Source organism: Capricornis sumatraensis, chromosome 1 (assembly GCF_032405125.1).
Source record: "Capricornis sumatraensis isolate serow.1 chromosome 1, serow.2, whole genome shotgun sequence".
NCBI classification, from domain to species: Eukaryota; Metazoa; Chordata; class Mammalia; order Artiodactyla; family Bovidae; genus Capricornis; species Capricornis sumatraensis.
Window position 1 is genome coordinate 33,352,861 of NC_091069.1, and position 22,467 is coordinate 33,375,327.

At 45.4% G+C, this 22,467-nt stretch overlaps 1 protein-coding gene across 1 annotated transcript in view; it reads right to left on the reverse strand.

Annotated features, from left to right (window-relative positions):
- Positions 1-2,026: 2,026 nt before the first annotated feature.
- Positions 2,027-22,467, reverse strand: part of HADHA (hydroxyacyl-CoA dehydrogenase trifunctional multienzyme complex subunit alpha) — a 42,320-nt gene continuing 21,879 nt past the window's right edge. Inside the window, exons 11-20 of the mRNA XM_068964240.1 lie at positions 19,792-19,901; positions 15,818-15,952; positions 13,563-13,734; positions 8,813-8,899; positions 5,945-6,085; positions 5,229-5,297; positions 4,259-4,454; positions 3,451-3,565; positions 2,629-2,774; positions 2,027-2,541 (exon numbers count right to left, since the gene is read on the reverse strand). Of these exons, the coding sequence (XP_068820341.1) occupies positions 2,396-2,541; positions 2,629-2,774; positions 3,451-3,565; positions 4,259-4,454; positions 5,229-5,297; positions 5,945-6,085; positions 8,813-8,899; positions 13,563-13,734; positions 15,818-15,952; positions 19,792-19,901 (1,317 nt within the window). The 3' untranslated portion in view covers positions 2,027-2,395. The remainder of the gene's footprint in view (positions 2,542-2,628; positions 2,775-3,450; positions 3,566-4,258; positions 4,455-5,228; positions 5,298-5,944; positions 6,086-8,812; positions 8,900-13,562; positions 13,735-15,817; positions 15,953-19,791; positions 19,902-22,467) is intronic.

The window sequence follows — 22,467 nt, forward strand, 5'->3', positions numbered from 1 at the left end:
GCAGGCTGTCTCAGCACGGAGGGGAGTCAAAGTAGAGCACAGAGACTGGGATGCTGAGACGTTGGGACCACTTAGTGAGTCCTCGAGGGCTAGTGAAATAAATGCTAGACCACTGAAGAGCAGTGTGAGTGGAACTGTGTTCTTTCAGAGGGCCGTGGGGACCGACTGGCATGCTGTCTGTGCCCTTGGGGAGGGGAGGACCTTGGAAATGGTTATGCACATGGCCCACTTGTTCCTCAGAGGCCCTCATTCCTTTCTGAAAACCCCTCACCTGTCCCAAAACTATAAGAACCTTGAATTCCCATTAATGTTTCAGCATAATTCAACACACCTCCCGAGGGCTGCTGGGGCTTCCCTGGTAGCTCAACTGGTAAAAAATCTGCCCACAACGCAGGAGACCTTGGTTCAGTTCCTGGGTCTGGAAGATCCCCTGGAGAAGGGATAGGCTACCCATACTCTGGTATTGGGCTTCCCTGGTGGCTCAGATGGTAAAGAGTCCACCTATAATGCGGGAGACCTGGGTTCGAAAGATCCCCTGGAGAAGGAAATGGATCCACTCCAGTATTCTTGCCTAGGAAATCCCATCGACAGAGGAGCCTGGCGGGCTACATACAGTCCATGGGGTCAGTCGGACACGACTGAGTGACTAAGCACAGCACAGTTAGGGCTGCTGGGTGGAAAGATCATACTTCAGATCCCCATGCTCCTACCCAGGTTTAATTTCCTGTCTTGTCCAAACGCCTGCCTTGAGGCTGCCCAGACCCTTGCCCTGACACTGCCGCCCCCACCCCCGGAAGTCTGTTACTGGCCTTGGTGTAGAGGGTCAGTTCTCTACCTTCTGTGGGTCACCTGAAAACTCCAACTCAGAGATGCCTTGGTGTTAAGAGTCTGGCTTCCTAGCAGCCAACTGTTGAGTGTTCAGTAGAACTGGGGCTGAACTCCCCACTTGCTGGTCCCCACAGCAGAACTGGGACCAGGGGGGATACTGAAGTGCTCACAGCTGGAGCAGAGGCAGGAGGGATCGGTGACATCTCCAAGTCAGGATGGTGCAGCATGATGGGACCTGAATTACAATTCTGTACATTCAGTGGGTCCTCCTGCCAGACCGAGAGAGGAGCCCCAGAGCTGTTTACCTGAACTGGGCACTGCTTCTGCCAGAATACAAGTGCAGGAACTTACTCCACCAGAGGGCAGGGGGCGGGCAAGAGTGGAGGTGTCAGTTGAGTGCAGGCGGTGGTAAGCATTTGGTCATTGCCTACCTTCTGTGCTCTGGGGCAGCTGAGACGTGCAGGATGCACTGACCAGGAAAGCGTTACCTCCTCTGCCTAGCGCAGAGGATGAGAGGGTTGGATAGCATCACCGATTCAAAGGACATGAACTTGGGCAAACTCCGGGAGACAGGGACAGGGAGGCCTGGCATGCTACAGTCTGTGCGGTCACAAAGAGTTGAACACGACTTAGCAACTGAACAACTGCCTAATACCAACGTTCCATAAACATTCTGAGCACGCACATGAATGAGTTATACCAAGAAAGGAATTGGGTAAAACTGTCCACTGAAGATACACAGTTTGGGAAAAGGAGTCTCTCTCACACGCTGGCCCTCCATACCTCTCCTACTGCTTGGTTTAGCGAGGACTCTTCCCCACTGTAAGCAGAAGGCCAGCTAAAGCCTTAACATGTGCGTGCATGCATGCTAAGTCACTTCAGTTGTGTCCAACTCTTTGCGACCCTATGGATTGTAGCCCGCTAGGCTCCTCTGTTCCTGAGGATTCTCCAGGCAAGAATACTGGAGTGAGTTGCTGTGCCCTCCCTCCAGGAGATCTTCCAGACCCAGGGATCGAAGGCCATTCTCCATCACTGCAATTTCTCTCTTAAGGTGCTGCTTCAAGCTCCCAACACATTCCTACCCCAGAGCATAGCGCTTTATTCCAGCTTACTCTTTGAAGGAAAGGGGGTTACACCAGAAGGGCAACGGCAGAAAAGAAGGCAATGAGCAGTCAGACTGACGAAAAGTTTGATTTTTATTGTTAAGTATCTGGCTGAGTGCAAACTTGTCCTCACCACCACTGGCCACCAGTGACCACCACTGGCCTCTCGGGAGGAGCAGGCAACAAGGATGGCTCCAGAAACACTGCCACCCTAGGCCTCAGGGCTTATAAGTTGGTGCATACAGAGGGTTCCACCTTCCAACAGGAAGTACAAACTACATCACAGCCAGACCTAGCTGGGAGGGAGAGATGTCCTAGCTAAAGGCACTTTGATCAAGGCACATACCCAGTGCCAGAGTTTGTCTTCCTTCTGGTCACTCTGATAAATCTAGATGCCACTCTGTTGAGAAACAGTGCTGCCATGGTTGGTGTTAGTGGGCGAGTGGGCAGGGGACAGGGCCTGCTCATTGGTAGAACTTCTTGTTAGGGTTGTTGGCATGGTCCACAAGCAGCTGACACGGGGTGAACTGTTTTCCATAGGCAGCCTCGTACTTCCGGAGCCGGTCCACTATTTTCTGTGCCCCGTACAGATCCACAAAGTGGAAGGGCCCTGAATGCACAAAGAAGGTTTCGTTGAAGGAGAAGCGAAACAAGCTCTGGGGTGAAGTAAGCTACCTTTTTGACTTGCAAGACTGACCTCCAAGACACGGGGGGAATCCAAGCCCAAAGACCGCACCAATGTCTCCCTCTGTGGGCGTGGCCAAGACCCCTTCCTGCAGGCACAGGATGGCTTCGTTCACAAACCTGGTCACTAGGCGGTACTGGATGTCTTCATCTGAGGAGCTGCCAACAAGGAGAGACATTCAGGGAGACGAAGAGTCAAGGGGAGGATGTAGGGGCCCTGGCATGGAATGAGAGTGAGGGCTGGTGCTACTGGAGCTCGGGTGCTAGTTGCTCAGTCATGTCTAACTCTTTGTGACCCCATGGACTGCTGAGCTCCTCTGTCCGTGGGATTCGCCAGGCAAGAATACTGGAGCAGGTTGCCATTTCCTTCTCTGCTGGCACTTGGGGCCAGCCCTAATGAACTTCCACCTCTAGAGAAGGAGCCGCCCTTGGAAAAGGACAGTGGAGAGCTGCCTCCCCTGATTAACTGGAAACGAGCACCGAGAACAGGCCCTGCAGGGGAGACAGTGTGTCCTGGTATCAGCAGGTACTGACTATAGGTGACGGTGAACGGTGTGCAGGTTGAGCAAGCCCAGGAGAACTTTCTAGTTGCTTTCTGGCACCCTCAGAGGACGGCTTATCCAGATATCTTCCCAAGGCTTGGCTGCAGTCCTTACCCTGATGTCTGGTAGAAAATGAGGTGGAATGTGGAAAGGCAGAAAGTGTTAAGAATCAGGAATGTTTTCTCTGATCACCTATGGTGATCATAAAAAAAAAAAGGACTGCAGAGGGTCCAAGAAGCTTTGGGCTGGTGAGAAACACACTTTCACACTGACAGCCCCTCAACTGAACTTACACGTCAGGCTGAGAAGGCATCTTCAGACTTGCCAAAATACTGTCCATGTCAGAATTCAAATTCTTATTCTTCACACCCTCCTGGTAGATGTAAAAGCCCTTCCCAGACTTGCGACCTAAAAGCAGCAAGAAAAGGGACAGTTATGATTTCTCAGAGCTCAGCACTGAGAATTCTCTTCTCTGCTAGTCTACTAGAAAGCTCTAGCCTCTCTTCCACACTCCTGAATTTGCAGATCTAGCCTACTCCAGAAATTAGTATTTGTCAGAAGAGCTGACAGAGAAGAAAAAAGAGCTTATGTTTCTCGGAGCTTGGAAATCTGGGTACCTGGGTGGGAAAAGCTGTGTAGGCGAGTGTTAATGTCCACACCTGCAGTACCAGGCCCTCGGACATCCAGGTCCTAGTGTTGATTTTGTTGCTACTTTACCAAGAGAGAAAGCCACCTCTCCGGTGGGCCTAAATTACATACTCAGAGGTCTACTTTCTCCACACAGGTGGTCAGAGAACATGGAAAGCCTGGGGGCAGGGCTCCTGCAGTACCATGGGTGTAGTAGAGGCTGTGGGTGGGATGAAATGCCTGTCAATCTTGCATTGTGTGGGCAATGGCAGAGCCTCAGGAGGCCAGAGTTCCACCTTTTGTCCATAATCTACAGGCCCAGCCTAAGAAGAGGCTGTCATGAAATCATTTTTAAATTCCCTATGACAGTGGGCTCTGTTGAGAAAACATACTCTTCCACCTGGCCCTCTGTAGCTCTCGGGTTGCAGGGACCATTACTCATGGTGCTAGTTCCATTTCTCTGAGGCTACTCACCCAGGAAGCCCTTGGATATCATCTGCTGCAGCATTTCCAGGCTTCCACCTGCAAACCGCTCCCCAAACTCTTTGCCGAGATTTTCTGCCACGTGTTTTGCGACATCCACACCAACTTCATCCACCAGTGTAGCGGCACCCACAGGGAAGCCGAAGCTCGTGGTCAGGGAGTCCAGCTTCTTAGGGCCAACTCCTTCCTGGATGGGCAGCAAACCCAGGGCCTCAGGGAAGGCTGTCCCAGACTCCCCTAAGGGCACCCCGTGCTGCTCCCAGAATCAGCCTGGTGTTGCGCCCATTTCTCTTTTGGGCGCTGCCAGGTCAGACCCAGGACTGGGACTGATACACACAGGGAAGCACAAAGAGGCTGGAGAGCCCCAGCAGAGAGTGTGAGCCTTTCCTAACCTATGGCATTCAAAGGAAGTCTAGACATGAACAAGTTATTCATTTCTTGTTTGCAATCCTGAATCTCAAAAATACCAAGATTCCATGCCAGATGTGGTAAGGTTCCCTACCCTGAGGGAAGAGACATCACCAAGGAGCAGGGCTGCAGTGGCCTGTGATCCCTGAGTCTAATGGGAGCCTGGAGAGTGTGGCCACGCCCTTTCTGCCACTGACCAACCTGGACGGCTACCAGAAGGGTCTGTGTGTGGCAGAAGCAGGTACAGCACCAATCAGACCAAAACGGGTCCTGTTCTGGATGAGGATGCAGAAACAGCACATAGAGCATGTCGGGAGGGCTCGGGGTGACTGAAGCAGGGAGGACACTAGGGGAGCAGAGCTAAAATTCTGCCCATGTTCGCCCATGATGTCCCAACAGTGGGTGGAATGGAAGGGCAGCAAAAGGCCTTCCTGGAGAAGAGCCAGGAGTTAGTGTATTAGAAGGAAGTCTGCCCTTCATCTTGATATTACCAGTCTGGAAAACTAGTTTCAGGAGTGGAAGATGCCTCCAACATTCTGAGAGTGATACCAACCTGGAGAATTCTGATGACTTCAGACATCATGGGTGCGAGACACCTGGTGGTATAGAAGCCAGGTCCATCCTGCAAAGCGAGAGAACACAAGCTCATGGGCCCCTCGGTTGAGGGCACTGCCTGAGTCTGAAAGCGGCCTCCCTTCCCCAGGAACCATTTCAAAATTCAAGGTGATTTATAATCTCAGTCAGAATCCTTAATATTGAACTGCACAAGCCAGAGCCGGGGGCAGCCTAGTTTGATTCCAAGAGGACAGGAGATAGTCTCACATCACCTCCAAGGTCTGGAATAGTTGGGAGAACCCGCCGTGTCCCAGACCCCAACTCAGCAGTAGTCGCACCACTGTCCGTACTGTAGATGACCAAGGGGAAATCATATCAAAGAAAGAAAGAAAGTGAAGTCGCTCAGTCATTTCTGACTCTTTGTGACACCATGGACTGTAGCCTATCAGGCTCCTCTGTCCATGGAATTTTCCAGGCAAGAGTACTGGAGTGGGTTGCCATTTCCTTTTCCAGGGGATCTTCCTGACCCAGGGATCAGAACCTGGGTCTTCCGCATTGCAGGCAAATGCTTTACCATCTGGGCCACCAGGGAAGCCCAGTCATATCAAAGGCTGATCTATTGGCCCTGAAGAGTCACTAAGAAGCCTGGACATACATATAAGGAGTTTTCATGGCACTTTTCTGAATCTGCTGCTCTGATCCACAGCTCCTCACCTTAACCACAATGATGACCTTCCCTTGTCTGAGGCCGACATCTACAGCAGAGGCAGTTGTGTCCTTCGAAGTCTTCTCAGTTGTGATAATCTCCAGCAGCTGCATCTTGTCCACGGGAGAGAAGTAGTGCATGCCGATCACCTGGCAAGGGGGACAAAACACTGCCAGACTTAAGAACTCTTGAGAGGGGAAACTTATTAGGGTTCTTTTTTTTTTTTGCTAGGAAAGCACTGCAGAGAAAGGCTGTTGTAGTAAGGGAATGCTGGCTTGATATGGTCAAATGGTTTGGTTTCATGGTTCTTTGATTAAGAGTCCAGTATGTTCATGGGCGGGCTACCCAAAATTCTCTTCCATTTGCTTCTAGGGCTTTTCACTGAGGGCAATGGATCATATCCACAATTAATGCCAAACCCACAGCTAAAGGCCAAATTAGATTTATTGGGAAAGAATGAGTGAGGGTTCCAATTATATTAATGATGATGATGGTTTGGGTGAGGGGGTCCACTTTTTAACGGGTGGGGGGAGACAGGCAGAAGAATTACTTAATATGCTGGACTGTCAGAGATGCATCTAGATTTTGCACAGATGGGTCTCACCACCAGGATACTGTCTGCCCTTCCCATTCACAGATTTTGCACATACAGATTCAGCCAAAATACAATCCAACTGGTTGAATCTGATTCAACCAATTGGTCTGAATCCTTGGATGTGAAACCTGAGGATACAGAGGGCCAACTGAATTCCCTGTGCTACACTATTTCCATAAGGGACTTGGGGTTCCAGAACGAATCCCCCAAGGACACAGAGGGATGACTGCCCTGGGTTAAAATAACATTTCTCAACACTCAAATTCCCTCAAGTGTCACTAAACCAGTGATTCTCAAGGTCAAGTACCTGGACCAGCAGCACTAGCATCACCTGGCAATGTTAGAACTCCAAATTCTCAGGCCCTCCCCAGACCTACTGAATGAGGTACTCTAGGGGCAGGGCCCAGATCTGTGTTTAAGAATCCCTCCAGGTGATTCTGGTACATGCTAAAACTTGACAACAGCCTCAATAATAACAATTAGGCAGTCTTCACAACTAAACTGTGACAGAAGTCTATCCATTAATTCATAGATTTGCCCTTGTCCCCTACTTTACCTATAACTAATATCTACCATTGACTGACTGCTTACTATCTACTGTTCATTAGTACATTTACCATTTATTCTTTACATGTAATCCATTACAACACTGTGAACTAGTCTAATTATCTAGATGAGGAAGAAAGCTTAATCAGGAGGTTAATATTAGTAGCTCAGGGTCAGTTAGTAAACAGCAGGGTGGGACTCCATCAAGGTGGGCCTGTCTCCACAGCCTGCCCACATCCCATCGTGTGATGCACAGGTCACTGAAATGTCACACCAACTTATCAATCCCAAAGTTACTTTTAACCTCTAAATTATTCTTCTACTTATGTCTAAAATACTTTAAAAAATAGGACCTGATTCAGACTATACTCCTGAGCAAAAGGAGTTCGCCTTTACTATGTGTAATTTATATACAGTGAAATGCAGAGACCTTAAAAGTGCTCAGTTTGATAAGGTCTGATAACAGTGTATCTACCCATGCAACCACTACCCCAGGCAAAACCTATTTACATCGCTCAAAAAAGTTGTGCCAAAAGGTGACCACCTCTGTCCTAGATTTCTGGGACCTGCCCAGGTAGACTACTTCCCAGGTGGAGTACTGGAGGGCCTGTGTCCTGGGCATGTCGAGATGGCTGGTCGCCCCTGCTTGGGCCACCATGGCCTTACTCTTACAGGGATGACACAGGCAAGCAGACGACAAAAGCTCAAGGTCTCCGGGGGGTGAGGAATGCAAAGTGTGCTGCTTGTTCCGCTCCATGGGGGAGAAGGACAGGTTAGCATCACAGACACAACATCAGGGTCTCCTCTGCTGCCTCAGTGCTGAGCAGCTGCTGCGAGTGGTTATGACGTGGCCAGATCTGCCTTGACCCTGTGTCTGGTGTCTTCCCGCAGGGCCACACTCACAGCTGCTACTTCTTCCTGCAACCTCCTCCTGCTATTACTGAGCCTGTCTCTATCAGGCCCACATGGCCTCTAATCTGCTGCATGCTGGGAAATAAGATGACCCTGTGTCAGCAAGCTATTAGAACAGCAATCAATAGACTTTTAGATTTTGAGCACATGGACTTTGTATTAACAGTTATGGCTGTTTAAAGGCCTTTTATATTTCCTGCTGGCTTCTGGCTGGTTCTGGTTAGCTGAGGCTAACAGCTATCCTCCGGAGAGGTGAACTGTTTTTTTCTCCTTGAATGACTGCACTTGATTTCTCTGGTAGAGAGCAGAAGCTCAAAGATAAATTTTCAGGTACTGTTTCAAACATTCACAGTGAAGTGCTTCTACACCAACCCCTCTCCTGTCCTGGGGAGAAGCTCTAAGCAAACCTATGTGTGGACACACCCCACTGTACCCCGAGATCTTCCATTTCTGGGTCCCCAGTGGGAACCAAACCCATTCCAGACAGTCACCAGAAAATGCTCTGTAACTCAAGTGTTATTTTTGGAGCATCTCTTGTTTTAGAGCCTGGCTTTCAATACCCAACTGTAAAAAAAGGTAGCTTTTATAGTCTAAGCCTGAATAATAATTCCCATTAAGAATGCAAATCATCCATAAGGTATATTTTAGTTGTACTTTACTTGTTTCTTCATCTCACACTGGTCATGTTACTAGCTTTTCTGGGACTACATCATCACCCTCACCCACTTTATAATCCATACCTCTCCCTTCTCATGTTCTAAGCCTTCATCAGTGAGCCTGAAGCAGCAAAACATTTCAGAATTTTCCTCTGCTCAGAATTTACCTTCTCAGGTCTTTTACTGACAGTAGCAATCTCACCGATTGGAAGAGCAGATGTGTTGCTGGCAAAGACACAGTGATCTGGAATCACCTGCAGGAGAAGAGCATTTAAGAATGTGTCAGGTAGGCCCAGGAGGTGACGACAGCCGAAAGCAAAGTCAATGAGCGACACCTGGGTTTCTGCCATCCTCATCATCGTAAAAATAAACCATAACGTGCATGCCTACTTCATGTTACACATGTGATACTCAGAAATGGCACACCACTATAATTATATCTACAGTACAAGAATACTATTAACTTAGCTTTACTGAACTGGAGAATAGTCTCTAATGTAGACTGTCTCAGCATTCTGCCCACAATCTTGACTTATTCACACTTTTATTCAGATGGTTGGATGAAAAACATGGAAGGCACACCTGTCAAACTTGTGGAAATCTGGGCAGGCAGAATCCTAACATCAGAGCTGAGACTCAAGGTTCAAGATACATTTGATACACTGAAACAATGGGTATAAAAAAGACCAATTATAATGAGGATAAAGATAAAGGACTGTATTAGGATCTTATGAAAAAGAAGAAAGAGGAAAAAAAGTAGGCATCTAATGGGCAAAACCTGGCTTGGCAGTAAACTTGTGTATAGAGCCCATGATCTTATTTATTTTTTATTATTTTTATTTGGTTGCACTGGGTCTTAGTTGCGGAATGTGGGATCTAGTTCCCTGACCAGGGACTGAACCTGGGCCGCCTGCATTAGGAGTGTGGAGTCTTAGCCACTGGACCACTGGGGAAGTTCCCCATGATCTAATTTAATCAAAATAATAATGTAAATCAAAAGTAGAGCCCGATGGGCAGAAAGCTAACATAGGCTCAAGCTGTGTCATTAGTGGTATAGTGTCTAATGTTGATGGTAAAATTCTCTATGAAGAGCAAACCAATATCTCCAAAGATGGCTGGCAACAATATGTTCCTCCTGGTACATGTGTGTCTCTGTGCATCCAGAAGGGGAGTCTCCTTCCCCTCCCCTGAAACCTGGCCTGGCCTGTGATGCGCTTTTACCAATGGAAAGCAGCAGAAGTGACTCTGCCAGTTGCAGGGCTCGCCTAGTGAAGCCCAATGGCTTTTGCTCTGCTCTCTTGGATGCCGGCAGCCATGCTGCAGAGAAGTTCTGGTTCAGCCATTAAGTGAGGACAGGCCATGGGGAGAGGGAGGGGCCCCAATAAGCTTTCTGCTGAATGCAGTCTCACGAGTGTCCCCACTGGGAAGCCACCTGGAGTTAAGGGCCAGCTGCCTCTTGGAGCCCTGCCCTAACTGCAGAACTGTGAAAAGGTCACGGTGATTTGTGGGGGTCTGTGGTGGTTTCTCACATGCCAAGAGAACGCTGAGACATGATGAAGACAACAGAAGAAATGACTGAGACAGTGAGGGGTCTGGAGATACGGATTATGAAGACATCAAAGGAGGGAGTTTCTTTAGCTCTGTCGAGAGGAAAGAAATGAAATTTTGAATCCCTGAAGAACACTCGGTGGACTCAGCTTTACCGTTTGCCTATAAAGAAAGCAGAGCCCAGGATCTGAGGCTCTCCTAAAGGTCTTGCACCTGAAATTCTTTGATGTTCTAAAGATAGCTCTGTTCTGGACCTTGCTCTTTTCTACTCTTTCTGAAGAACTTCTTTGAATATCTCCTACCTTAGATGATTTCACTAGCTTCACTAAAGAGGTAAAGGCCACTGATTTATTACATAAATATCCACAACATACATGACATCTTGGACTTTACGTTTGGCAATCATCTTCCTACTCTTCTCTTACTATCGGCTAAAAGTTCATGACTCCCTGAACACCCTCCCTGACGGGAGCCAGCGTGAGGAACCCCGCCCGTGGCAAAGGTCATGAGGAAGGAGGCTCAGCATACGCAAAGGCAGGATCGAGCCTCAGGGGTCCCCCTGGAAATTTTCGAGCATCTACCCCCAAAACCAGAGTCTGCCTGCTTTACTGTGTTATGCTTTCCACCTACTCTTCTGACATTAACAGGGGGCTGTCCCCCCACCACCTTTTTCTGGAAAAAGTTAATTTAGAACTTTTAGATAAGTCTCCTGGGCATAATAAGAGTGTTTCAATCCAAAACCCCCTCTGATGGCTTTCTAGCCTGCCTGCCGGACTCTTACAGCTGTGCTAATGATTGTTTGCGGCCTCCCAACCGTGAGAGGCACAGGAAGCTTAAAACATCCTAGGAATGAAGGGGCTTCCGAGGAGTCAAAATCATTAGAATAGGACTGATTAAGGGTTTCATTTGTTGAGCCAATACTTGCTGCCAAATTTTCATATCTTTTATTTGTAGATATAGTTGGCATGTAGAAAAAACAGGTAGTAGACCTGGTATTAGCAACATTAGATCTTTGAGTTAAGTACTGTCTTTGTTATAACCCACTGCACCTTTGTTCTACAGGAATGTAACTTTATTTAGTACTTTGAGGGTGATGCAGATTAAAGAAAAAACACTTCTAGGGAAAAAGAGTTTTCTGGTTGATAGACATTTATCTAGGAAAAGAGCCATAAAAAATGTTAACAGGCCTCCTTGGGGCTTCACCTGTGGCTCAGAGGTTAAAGCGTCTGCCTGGAATGCGGGAGACCGGGGTTTGATCCCTGGGTTGGGAAGATCCCCTGGAGAAGGAAATGGCAACCCACTCTAGTACTCTTGCCTGGAGAATCCCATGGAGGGAGGAGCCTGGTAGGCTACTAGTCCACGGGGTCACAAAGAGTTGGACACGACTGGGCGACTTCACTTTCATTTGGCCAGAAGATGATGTAAAACCACCTGGGACCTTTTGTATACGGGAAGGTATGCAAAAAGAAAGCCTGGTCGCAATAAGGGTTAGGACTGCTGCCCCTGCATAACTCTGCATATTCCATTATTTCTTTATGTACAACTTGGGGTATATAAGCTGCTTTTGAAAATAAAGTTGTGGGTCTGGCACCGATGCCTGGCTCCCCCATGTCGTTCTTTTCTCCCTTTTCTGGCTAAATTCCATCTGGAGCGTGGAGGCTCACCGTGTCTACTTGTTTGCCCTGGCTTCTAAGACCCACGAGAGAGGGAGCCCAAGGCGGGGCACCCTCTGCTATTCAAGCAGGCGCCGGTGGCCTATGTAGATGGTGCAAGTTCCTTGTCTTGGAACTTTATTGGTTTTCCACGTAAACCAAGTTATTCAGCCTCTTTTCTCTACTTATTTTCCTACTACACTATTTCTTTCTAATCTCCCTCCATATCTTTAATTAAGCAATTAATTCCTCAGACGCCAATGCCATCTCCACTTCAAATTCCCTGGATCCACTGGGGCTGGACCCCGGCACCTCCCTTTCTTATCTCTGTCTGCTGCCTTTTCCCCGGTGCCTTCCCTCTGTGGCCTGCATGGACACAGGAAACCCCTTCGCTTTTCTCTCTCTTTCCTTTCTCTTCTCCCTTAAGCTTTACACTTTGGCTTGAAGTACTGTATTGATTTGTTTACAGCCTGTATGTCTCCTGATCTTATCCCTCTTTCTTCTTTTCCATGATCACTGGCTTCCCAACTGCTAAACCTAACAAACTTCTCTACACACAGATCCTCCCAAGCCCTGATTTTCTGGAAGCAAACACCATCATCCCATCAGGTGGCAAATGCTCTTTCAGTGGTGAATGGCTGTGTCTACTTTTGCCGCCCCTCAGCCTTCCCTCCAGTGCCTGCTGGAATGCCCCCTGAAGCCCCAGAAACACTGGGTATACATCTCTGGGGCAGGGCCACCTCAGGACAGAGGGAACTCACACCGACCCTGCTCTTCTGAATATTCTCCTGCAGCTGAATCTCCATTGCTCTCTGTCTAAAGAGAAGACTTTGGAATGTGTGTTTCACAAGCGGAATTGGTCCCAGCAGGAGCTGCTGCTCTTTGGTTTCTAAACCCGCGGTCTTGAGTAGAGCGGACAGTGTCCTCCAGTGGCAGGAGTCCTAGGAGCGCAGCCCACTACTTGAGACACCTGGCATGTTGCCAAGTCAGTGCCGCTTTATGTACACCGTTTACGGACCTCCACTCTGTTTACTTCACTGTAGGCTAGTCCAGGCCCTGGTTCCACCTCTCGCCTGGAGTACTGCCACATCTTCTCTTCTCCTCCTTCATACCACCCGGTTTAAGTACTTGTTTTGTTCATGTCATCCCATCTCAAGAGCTGACTGTGCACAGCATGTAGACTCGAGACCACTAAATGAGCATCTGAATCCTGCCTGGAGAGTGTTTCTTCCCTATTTCCTCTGCTGCCTAGACCTGAATTAGTTGAGCTGTAGCTTGCCGCCAACCTGAAATGCGAAGACGTCGGGCTACAGTCCATGAGGTTATCTGTGTATGTCTGGGTGACTGAACTCCCACGTCAGCCTAACGAACTCTGTGCTTCAGTTAATAAGATACTTGTGTGTCTTCTCTGAGGACTTTGATTTGATCTTTACACACAGTGTGCACAGGTTCATGTAGAAACTTACGTCTGGGGGGACACAGCTTTGAGGGGCACCTCAAAACTGCTGTGGAGCCTGCTGTATTCCCTTTCGCCTGGCAAAGAAAATAAAGCTATTTTACCTTCTCCCATCCACCCCCCGCAAAGAAACAAACAAAACCCCTTATGTCTGGGACCTAAGAACAGAACCATGAGTTTCCTGTCGTTCTTTTAAAGGACCCCGTGTCCGTGTTCTCCACTCATTGCACAAGGAGTCAGCACCGCAGGCCCCGTACTCACCGCTTCTGCCTCCTTCAGCACTCTGTGCTTAAGGCTGAGGTCCTCAAAAACGGCTTCAATCACCATGTCGGCCTTTTCAAAACCCCGGTAATCGAGCTGCCCGATCAAGTTGCTGAACATGGCATCCCTTTCAAATGATGTGAGTGTTTTCTTCTTTACTTTATCATTCAGTCTGGAAACAAAACAAAACACATCTCTAGTCGGAGTGGGAGAACAGGAAACTAATATTTACTGAGTGTCCATGGGCCAGAAAGTGTACCGTGTATTTTCTACCAATTCAGTGAGGTTAGCTATGCCCCTCCCATTTTGAGGGGGCTGAGCTGCTCAAAGAAGCTCAGACGGACTTGTTAAGGGAGGGTACTAAGATTCAGACAGGCTGACCCTCACATCCAGTCTTCTCTACTACAAGATGCCTCTAATGCCCAGCCTGCATAAATCAGCTAAATCTGCCAAGAGGAGTAAACATGAACACCAGAATGGCAAACAAAAAAGCAGCTTGAGTCATTCTCTACCTATGACAGGGGAGACAGCCAACACGGGTCCGAGACCACATGAGTTTATACTTGCTTCCGTATCATTTTGTTATTCTGTAACTGTGATCTACTGGAGGACAGAGACCCTGCATTATGTCTTATATTCTTAATCCATTTCCTGGTCAGTACCTAGTAGCACAGTATATTGATTACATAAAACATTAACTCAACATTTCTTCTTCCCCAGAGAGCTAAACAAGATTCCTGCTACTCAGACACTGAACTGATTGTTTTTATTGCCAAGGAAAACAGGCTCTCTTAGGTTTCACTCTGACCACACTTTCAGAATAAATGACCTAGAGTTTTCCTCTGAATTAAGAATGAAGCTGCAATCCATTCATTAGTCTCCTTAACCGAAAGAAAAAGCCATGTGGTAAGTTCAAAGTAGTAGTCAAAGTCTTAAAGTATGGATTCAAATATCCTGGTTTCTGGCAGCTATGTTGGCAGTCAACAAATAAGATGCCTCTGAATGTTCAAAGCATTATTAATTGCTCTAATTCTGATGCCTAATGGAAGTATTCCTAAGGGAGGACTGGAGATGTGTATGTCCCGAGTCAATAGTGCGGTGAGGGGCACTCACCAGAGCCTGATGTTTCTAAGGCCAAAAGGGAAACCCAGGACAGCTGGATCCAAAAGAGATCGAGGAGAAAAGGTTACTCTAGTGCAGCAATTTCTCATTTGGGTGACAGAATGAAATGATGTTTGGGAACACTTGCATGCTGGCCTCAGGGCAATGGTTACCAAACATGTGCCATTTTGGGGCTCTGAATCTCTTTTACTACAGCACCTTGCTATCTTGACATTAAGATAGTGGCTATCTGCCAACATGATTAAACCTGCGAGGTGGTGCATGGTATTATGGCAGCAATATATGAGCCTCTCTGCAGAAAAGGGGTAAAAACATGTGTAAGCTACGTAATTCATTTAAGAAACAAAAAGCTCACTCAGCTAAAAGTCACATGTAAGACAGTCAAAGTGCAGCCAGCCTCAGACAGTCCAAGTGCAGCCAGCCTCAGACAGTCCATTACACTGCAGCAGAGAAATGAGCTGAAACCGATTCCCAGTTTTGCCAAGTCTGCTGTTCCACTTTCCCCTCTGCATTATGGGGCTGGGGGTGGGGTATGAGAAGGGGGAGGGGCAAGAGGGAGAATAATATTCCCCTTTTATTAATTCAGAGGGAGGACTGAGACACAGTCCATAAGATCCAGACACTATGGAGCCAAATCCGTTAACTGCTTCTCCATGGTCACGCCAGGCAAGAAAGACGAGGCTCACGAGTGCAGATCCCAGCCCTATCTTCAGGATGCAATTACACGTTTCCTCATATCCCAAATCTCAGTTCTTTCCACAGACACATACAGTCATGCTGTTTCAGTATTCTAAAACAATACAGCAATTAAAATTCACATATAGGGCAATTTCTAGTCTGATACCAAAGCATAACGTACATGATATTTAAAAACATCTAATACATAAGGTTTTCTCTTCTGCACTCAAAGACTATAGACCCCAATGATATTAATGATTTATAATAACATTGTCTGCAACAACAGCAAAAATAAAAAAAAAGTGAAAGAAGGAATTAGTGTTTCTCAAAATCAAAGAAATAAGACTTAAACATGGAGTATCCAGTACAGATCATGTTCAGGAAAAAGGAAACTGTGATGGTGAAAATCAAAACACATTCTACTCTCCCAGCAAAGGCAGAGAGAGCAGGCTCACCCTTTGAACACCTGCTGCTGTCCTCGACCCAGCGCGGGCAGTGTAGTGTCCTTAAGTATGGTCTGTAGGCCCTTATCCACGGAGACTTGAGCAATGCCGGCTCCCATCAGCCCTGCACCAAGAACGGCAAGCTGCCTGAAAGGAAAGGATGAAATGACTTTTGATAAACGCTCTTAATTCAGTAAAAAGTGGGATTGCCCAGGTTATCATCCAATAAACCAACTAAAGCAGGGACAACAATAAAGTATTTAAAACCATTTGTATCTACAAAGACACCTTTCATAAATGACAGATTTTTAGAGTTAAATGCAAAAATCCAGTAGGTCTAAAAGAACTGGTTTACCTAAAAAGAATTATACTGATTTTCAATCATTCCTGAGATGACTGAAAACAAAACAAAACAACCCAGATTATGCTTAAATTCACGAGCACTTTTCTTCAAACAAAGGCCAACTTGCAGTGATGGGCACAAAGACTAATTCTCTTTTCAACTACTTCCTTGTTAGTGATTTTGTCATTTTCCAATCATCTTTCATTTCTCCTGAACTCTGTGCCTTTATCATGCTTTACTTGGATTGGTTCAAAAGCCTTCCCTCAAACACCTCCATACATGTGTCTGCCTTTTCCAGCCCTGAATTCCTCTTGAACTTATCAGAACCATTTGGCTTTTACCACAGTATTCTGGAATGGCTTTCATGTACATTATTTTTGTCTCCTCAATTAAATTCTAAACTTTCTGAGGAACAGAGTTCATGTCTGATGACTCTTTAGTTTTCCATAGTTCTGAAACAATATGCCATTTTCCCATTAGTAACTAAAAAAATTTTCAGAACCACTTCCTTCATAAAAGAAGCCCAAGTTTACAGCACTGCAGATCTAAATTAGAGCTGCCTCATTCCTAACAATTCTGATATTAAAAAATCTTATTCAAGACCTGAAAAAAAAACCTAATTTCAACTCCAGGGAGCATCTTTCAAATGCAGTTTTGTGATAATACACATATTTTACATGGTGAGTGTTAAGTAACTGGAGAACATGAGAAAAATAGGGTAGAAAAATATAAAGAATAGGAGCTGAAAAACTTGTTCATATATTTACTGCATTGAAATTAAAAAATTTTCTTGAGAAATGACCCCACAAAAATTAAGACAACCACAGAAGAGGAAGAAATTTGCAACATGCATAGCAGACAAAAGATTGCTACTAGGAAACTATAAAGAACACACGTATTGATAACAATAACCCAATAAAATGGGCTGGGGTTTATACAAAGCAATTCATAAAAGAAGACAGATTGCCAATAAAATGCCCAATCTCCCTAATAATCTGGGAAATGCAAATTAAAACCAGACACTCTCCCCACTAGGTTGGCAAAAGTTTAAAAAGTAACTATGAAGGTGAGGATGTAAAAAAACTGGTTCTTTCATGTGTAGGTGATAGAAGTATGGTGGTAGTGGTTTAGTCGCTAAGTATACTTTGCCCTACAGAGGAGGTCAAATGTATTAAAACCAAAAACTGTATCCTCTATGACCCAGTAATTCTACTATCTACTCCAGGGAAATGGACTTATGCATAAGATGACATGCTAGCATGAAGAGTCATGTAATGTCTACAATAATGAAAAAATTGGGAACCACCACCAGTCCATCAGTAGGTGATGAAAAGGAACAAGTTAACTGGCACGTAACGATCATACACAGTCTCTCTCCCAAGTTGTACCACCGACTAAAAAGAGCAAGTTACAGGATCCATACTGATAGATCCCTTTTATATTGTTAATAAAACATTCAAATCATAAACACAAAACAGATTCATCTAGTATTTTAAAAAGTTTTTTAAAAAAGGATAGTAAGAATGCATTCTTCATATAAAAAATTATTTTTTGAAAAGAGACAATAGGTAAGGAATTCAAATTACTCCCCAAGGCAAAGGGGAAGAGGCCTAGAGAAACAGAAGTGGAACTACGACTGACAACTAGGGAAGCAGGAAGAGGGATGCCCTGTCTTCAATTTATTAAATTTTTGGTTCAACCTAGTCTGCCTTGCATACCTTATAATTTATTCTTCACTTCTAACATGATGTTATCGTTTCCTTCAATTTATTTCCCCAAGTTAGGTCAACTCTTACATCATCCTGTTCTTCTGTCTGTTTAGTTCTGAGTTTTTAAATTTTTGATTCAAAGTAATTCTTTTTCTTATCTGCAAATATTTACTTAAGGTCACAGAATTGAAGTCTGACAGCATTCTGCTACAGTTTTATTTTGCACTGTGGAGGTTGTGGGGCAGAGTTTTCAAAAGCTTAAGTATTTTGATTCTCATTTGTTTCTTTTTCCATGGGTTTCATATGCATGCTGCCTGTCTTTTCTGTGTATTGGTACAGAGCAACAGCTTCTCTGGGTGATATCATATATATTATAACAGTAAGAGTTACATGCAGACCAGAATAGGAGTTTGGAGTGGCTAACTAGGTTTCTTAAAAGTAAATATTTAAAATTTAAAATTTAATGGTAAATTTTTATAGGATGTGTGAAGAAGTACAGATTAAAGTGGCTATCATCATTCCACTGCAGCATAGAAGTAACTGCTCTCAGCCACTGAATGTGAGATACTTGGCAACCTTGGTGGTTCACAGGCAGATTGATACAGATTGATAACAGACTGATACCGATCACCATCTGTGCTGGACAAGCAGTGAAGATTGTATTTCATTTTCTAATTTGGAAATCAGTCCTCTTGGCAAGAATCTGTCTCACCTGGACTTCTTACTGATTTCCTCTTCTGCTTTAGATTTGAATCTCATTAAAGGTGAGAAATGGTTGTAAAGGAGAAGGAAGTAACATTAGCTGCTTTCACAAGCCCCTTTGTGTAATTCAGCTAGACAGTGTTTCTCAGTCTTGGCACTACCAGCATTTTGGACTGGTTACTTTGTTTTGTGGCTCTCCTATGTACTGCAGGATGTTGAGCAACATTCCTGGCCACTGGCCACCAGATGCTAGTTCCATCCCTCCCTCCCCAGTTGTGACACCTAAAAATGTCTCCTGACACTGTCAAATGTCCCCTGGTGGCAACAGTGCCCAGGTTAAGAACCACTGAGCAAGAGGGTGAGTTTAGGGACATTATTAAACTTCAGATGCTGAAGAGCTATTGAGGCAGCATAACATTGAAAGCCTCGCTAAAGAGAATAGATAGCAAACAGGTAAGGGGACTCATATTTAGGCTACAAGCGAAACAAAGGACAAGCCTTTAGCGGCTAGAATAAGGCTTTATGGTTTTTTTTTTGTTTTTTTTTTTGCTGTGCTGAGGCCTGTGGAATCTTAGTTCCCCAACCAAGGACTGAACCCAGGCACCTGGCAGTGGAAGCTTGGAGTCCTAACCACTGGACCACCAGGGAATTTCTAAGGCTTTATGTTTTTTAATGAGGGAAAAGTATGAATTCCCAGAGATGGTATCTCAAGTCACAGGGATAGACAAGGTCATCAATCAGGACATAGTGTATGTATTTGGTTTAGGAAGGGGAAACCTAAACCAGATTTCTAGGGGACATCAGTGGTGACACAAGAATGCCTCTATAGGAGCCATTAGAGGAGTCTGGAGAGCTTTCCAGGTGGCTCAGTGGTAAAGAATCCACCTGCTAATGCAGAAGACATGGGTTCGACCCCTGGGTTGGGAAGATCCCCTGGAGAAAGCAATGGCAACCCACTCCAGTATTCTTGCCTAGGAAATTCCATGGACAGAAGAGCCTGGCGGGCTACAGTTCATGGCGTCACAAAAGGGTCAGACATGACTGAGGGACTAAACAACAGAGAGGTCTGGAGAAGACTCAGCACAAGCACAACTCTGAAAGCCACGAAGTCCATGGTAGGATACGGGTCTATACCAATCAGGGCAAAAGCGGTTTAGGGCAAGACTGAGGCATCAATGAGCTTAGCATGTGCTGAAATCCACAGGGACTTCTTTAGGCAGAGTTGAACTTACTTAACCTCCTTCTGCGGAGCTCCAAATTTATTCTTCTTGCATTGGGTTTGACCACGGTAAAGTCCCATCAAGGCTTTTGATTCTTTGGTCATTGCGAGCTCTCCAAATCTCTGGAAAGTAAAGAGGAAGAAGAAAAGGTAGAGCTTCCCAGTATTGGGAGACATGGATTCCTTTGGGTCAGTTCCTCTACAGAGCAGGGGCAACATGTGCAAAGCCTCAGGTCCTGAGCTGCAGAAGTTGGTCACCTCCTGCTGAGGGTCTTTCTCTCACTCTCCTCATCTGTACTTCTGACGATTGCTTTGCAAGGTTCTGGATATAACTGAGCTCTCAAGATTCTCTACATCAGAGGTTGGGGCAATTTTTTTCACAGAACTAGAGTGGACCAATTATCTCAACCACCACTCTCATTTTAAAGACTGGGAAGATGAGGCTCAGAGAAATTAAGTGACCTTGCTCAAAGCTACCCTGCCTCAAAGTGGCAGAAAGCGAACTTGAATCCAGGCATTATGACTTCCAACTTCAGTTCTCTTTCCAAGGTAGTAGGCTGCCCCATGTGATATTTACCACTTTAAACATATCTTAACATTTACAGAGAACAAGTTTCAAGTTAGTGGATAAGAGCATGAGATTTAGAATCTGTATTTGAAAGAACTGGGTTTAAAGCCTGGCCCTGCCATTTCCCAGTTGTGAAGCTTTCTTCATCATTAAAATGGGAAAAACAATACCTATTTTACAGTATTGTTGTGGGGAGTCAATGAGAGCACTCGTAAAATGACTGGGTTTTAGCTATTACCATCATCAACATTACTAGAATTTACTGGTTCAATTACATGGTTAGAAATAGCATTTCAAAGAAGGAATCACTGCTAATAATGCTGCCTTCATGTCTGAATAGAACATGAAACAATGTTCTGCTAGTCTTGTAAAGTAGGTTCTATTCAGTAAGTCAGTGATTTTTCAAACTACAGGCAGAAATCCATCAGTGGACATGAATTTAGTGCATTGTAATAAGTAGAACAGACAGAAAATACTGAGTACAGTGTACAGGCTAATTATTTTGTGAAATATGCTTCAATCTTTGTGTACATATGTGTATGTGTTGTTGTACTTGGTGATAATGTAAAGGAATTCATCAGAGTGCACTGTGGTAAGCAACCCAGGATAAAGAATGTTTTCTCTGGAATTTGTCCTGAGTTCTTCAGATACCTTTTGTGTTACTGAAGAGCAGTCATCCAAAGAATAGCAAGGAGTGATAAGAAAGCCCTACTCAGCAATCAATGCAAAGAAATAGAGGAAAACAACAGAATGGGAAAGACTAGAGATTTCGTCAAGAAAATTAGAGATACCAAGGGAACATTTCATGCAAAGATGGGCTCAAGAAAGGACAGAAATGGTATGGACCTAACAGAAGCAGAAGATATTAAGAAGAGGTGGCAAGAATACACAGAAGAACTGTACAAAAAAGATCTTCACGACCCAGATAATCACCATGGTGTGATCACACACTCACCTAGAGCCAGACATCCTGGAATGTGAAGTCAGGTGGGCCTTAGGAAAGTGAAAGTGAAGTTGCTCAGTCATGTCTGACTCTTTGTGACCCCATGGACTGTAACCTATCAGGCTCCTCAGTCCATGGAATTTTCCAGGCAAGAGTACTGGAGTGGGTTGCCATTTCCTTCTCCACAGGATCTTCCTGACCCAAGGATCAAACCTGGGTCTCCCACACTGCGGGCAGATGCTTTACCATCTGGAAAATTCTGAAGGAGATGGGAGTACCAGACCACCTGACCTTCCTCTTGAGAAACCTGTATGCAGGTCAGGAAGGAACAGTTAGAACTGGACATGGAACTGTAACAGACTGGTTCCAAATAGGAAAAGGAGGACATCAAGGCTGTATGTTGTCACCCTGCTTATTTAACTTATATGCAGAGTACATCATGAGAAACGCTGGGCTGGAGGAAGCACTAGCTGGAATCAAGACTGCCAGAAGAAGTATTAATAACCTCAGATATGCAGATGAACCACCCTTATAGCAGAAAGTGAAGAAGAACTAAAGAGCCTCTTGATGAAAGTGAAAGAGGAGAGTGAAAAAGTTGGCTTAAAGCTCAACATTCAGAAAACTAAGATCATGGCATCTGGTCCCATCACTTCATGGCAAATAGATGGGGAAACAGTGGAAACAGTGGCTGACTTTACTTTTTTGGGCTTCAAAATCACTGCAGATGTTGACTGCAGCCATGAAATTAAAAGATGCTTACTCCTTGGAAGGAAAGTTATGACCAACCTAGACAGCATATTAAAAAGCAGAGACATTCCTTTGTCAAGAAAGGTCCAAATAGTCAAGGCTATGGTTTTTCCAGTAGTCATGTATGGATATGAGATTTGATGCTTTTGAACTGTGGTGTTGGAGAAGACATTTTTTTTTTTTGAGAAGACTCTTGACAGTCCGTTGGACTGCAAGGAGATCCAGCCAGTCCATCCTAAAGGATGTTCATTGGAAGGACTGATGTTGAAGCTGAAACTCCAATACTTTGACCACCTAATGCGAAGAGCTGACTCATTTGAAAAGACCCTGATGCTGGGAAAGATTGAGGGCAGGAGGAGAAGGGGATGACAGAGGATGAGATGGTTGGATGGCATCACTGACTCAATGGACATGGGTTTGGGTAGACTCCG